Here is a 2,551-nt window from a genome sequence, read left to right as displayed (position 1 = left end):
GCAGACGTCGCTCCCTCATAGATCGACCTAATTACTGACTTTTTGGAAAACGGCAAGCTCCCCGACGACCACAAGGTGGCAAATACGTTGAGAAGAGAGGCAGCCAAGTATGTAATAGTGCAAGGCCAGCTATTTAAGGACTGAACTAACCCCTTTTGAAGTGCTTACGACCCGACCAGACGGACTACGTGCTAAGAGAAGTCCATGAGGGATGTTGTGGCCACCATATCGGGGGAAAGGCTTTGGCCCGGAAGCTCGTAAGGGCTGGATACTTTTGGCCCTCGATGATGATGGATTCCTAAGAATTCGTCAAGAGATGCAAGAAGCATCAAGAACGCTAACTTTCATAAGACCCCGGCAGCTGAGCTAAGTTTGCTCATGGCCTCTCGGCCTTTCAGCCAGTGGGGGATTAACCTCTTGGGACCTTTCCCGATAGGCCCTGGACAGGTTAAATACGTGATTGTGGCCATTGATTACTACACAAAGTGGGTCGAAGCGGAGCAAATGGCCAGCATTATATCAGCAAACTACCGTAAGTTCATGTGGAGACAGGTAATTTCCAGATTTGGAATCCCAGAGACCGTGATATCGAAAAACTGGACGCAATTTGTGGACAAGAAATTTAGGGAGTTCCTCACAGGCCTAGGGGTAAAACAGAGGTTCTCGTTAGTGGAGCACCCATAGACCAACGGCCAAGTGAAAGCCGCAAACAAAGTCATCCTCCAGGGCCTCAAAAAGCGACTTGACCAAAAGAAGGGAGCGTGGGCAGACAAACTAGCGTCAGTCCTATGGTCGTATAGAACAACACTTCAATCCTCCACCGGGGAAACCCTTTTTCGACTTACCTACGGGGTTGATGCAGTGATCCCTGTGGAGGTCGGGGAGCCAAGTCCACGACTACTCCTGGGTAGAGTTAAGGAGGCTGTAGAAAAGGACCTGGTCGACGAAACCAGAGAAATGGCGCACTTGTCAGAGACGGCGCTGAAGCAAAGAATAGCACTTCGTTCCAACGCCAGAGTGCTAAGGAAAAGTTTCGAGCCAAATGACCTGGTCCTACGACGCAACGACGTAGGCCTCCCCAGCCCCGGGAAAGGGAAGCTGGCGACTAATTGGGAAGGCCCATACAGAGTGAAGGAAGTGGTCGGCAACAGGGCTTACAAGCTGGAACGCCTAGATGGGAAAGAGGTACCCCAAACATGGAACGTGGAAAACTTGACAAGGTTCTACCCTTAGAATCCAGAACGACCACCTGTTCCACCGACTCAGTAACACCCGTTTTACTTTTTGTCGAATTATTGTCAATTTTTAATTTTTGTCATTACTTAACATGTCCCTCTTCCGTTTTATTCTATATTTTTATCTTTATTTGGCTTGTCGACTAACCGGTCTAGCACGATACGTCTTTACGGGACTGATCACCCCGGGAGCCAACGGCACCGTCAACACTACACTAAGCGTCTACGAAAATAAGCCACAATCCAAATCTTTTAATATGAAAGCCACGAACTGGCTTCCTTAATTACCAATGACAAAACAAAACGGTATACAGATCACTAATTACCAGACAAAACAAAACGGTAGACAAGTCGTCAATTACCAATGTCGAAAAAACGGTAAACAAGTTTATAGAGACTACCCAAGAGTTCAAAAGTTCATACAAACCACTAGAGAATTCAAAACAAGATACAACAAAGTAAAAGTACACCACTTCTTCGAGATGTCAACAATCTGACCATCCCAAATAGTCTTGAAAACTCCAATCGCAGAGGTGTCAAAATCGGGAGAAAGCAGCTTGACCTGGGCCTTGATCGCCTCCTCGGTCCCAGAGATCACCTCCCCTGCCTTCCTCACCGTATCTTTATTCTTCTTCTTCAAACTGGCAACCTCCCCCCTTCAGTCCAGCGACCTCATCCTTGGTATCATTTGCCGACTTCACGGCCTCCCCAAGCTTGGCCTCCAAGGCAGTAATCTTGGCCTGGGTTGCAGCGGTTTTACCACGGACAGAGTTGAGCTGAGACTCCAAGGCCATCTCCCGCTCGGTAAGACGGGCTACCGCTCTGTCGGAAGTCTTTAGCTTCCTCTCCGAGTCCGCCAATTTCTCCTTCAAGATTCTAACCTCATACCTCAAGCTCTCAACCTCTCACAAGGATTGACGGTATTTCCCATCCAGCTCCTCGGCTAGGGTCAAGATGGGCTTTGCCCTCCTAGCGATGGGAGTTGCTCTCAGCATACACTAGTAGATCCACCTTGCCTGGGGCCGAGGTCCCCACCAAGAAAAAACTTGTCAATGCCGGGCATGAGTTGCGAGTCGATAAAACCCCCAACGTCAAAATTTTTCTCCATAACAGTAAGTGACCCCTCAGGGCTGGAGAACGGCTTCTGCTTGCGGGGGTTCTCGACTATAGCCACATTGGGGCCTCCCCCGGCCGACTCTACCTCAGGAGGAACTACGCTGCTGCTATTCAGGGCATCCTTTGAGTTAGGGCAGGTAGGTCCCGGAGGGGGAGGCAAAGCTGATTGCATTTCGGAGTGGGAGAGGTCAGGTGCTCAG

General features: G+C 49.5%; 1 protein-coding gene across 1 annotated transcript; it reads left to right on the top strand.

Annotated features, from left to right (window-relative positions):
* The first annotated feature begins 378 nt into the window (after positions 1-378).
* On the top strand, positions 379-1,233 carry LOC148554620 (uncharacterized). The gene is made up of 2 exons (XM_088490409.1): positions 379-665; positions 801-1,233. The coding sequence occupies exons 1-2, from the start codon at positions 379-381 to the stop codon at positions 1,231-1,233; spliced, it is 720 nt and encodes a 239-aa protein (XP_088346535.1).
* The last annotated feature ends 1,318 nt before the right edge of the window (positions 1,234-2,551 follow it).

This window comes from Arachis ipaensis, chromosome B6, assembly GCF_059453495.1.
Source record: "Arachis ipaensis isolate K30076 ecotype BB chromosome B6, ASM5945349v1, whole genome shotgun sequence".
In the NCBI taxonomy this organism is placed as follows: Eukaryota; Viridiplantae; Streptophyta; class Magnoliopsida; order Fabales; family Fabaceae; genus Arachis; species Arachis ipaensis.
Note: the sequence above shows the minus strand (reverse complement) of the source record. Positions and strands in the feature narration are given on the sequence as shown.

Bases quoted from the DNA above. Each gene is read 5' to 3' on its own strand.
- LOC148554620 (XM_088490409.1), top strand. From the start codon at position 379: ATGGCCTCTCGGCCTTTCAGCCAGTGGGGGATTAACCTCTTGGGACCT. The intron at 666-800 runs GTTAGTGGAGCA...ATGGTCGTATAG, and splicing joins GGGGTAAAACAGAGGTTCTC to AACAACACTTCAATCCTCCA.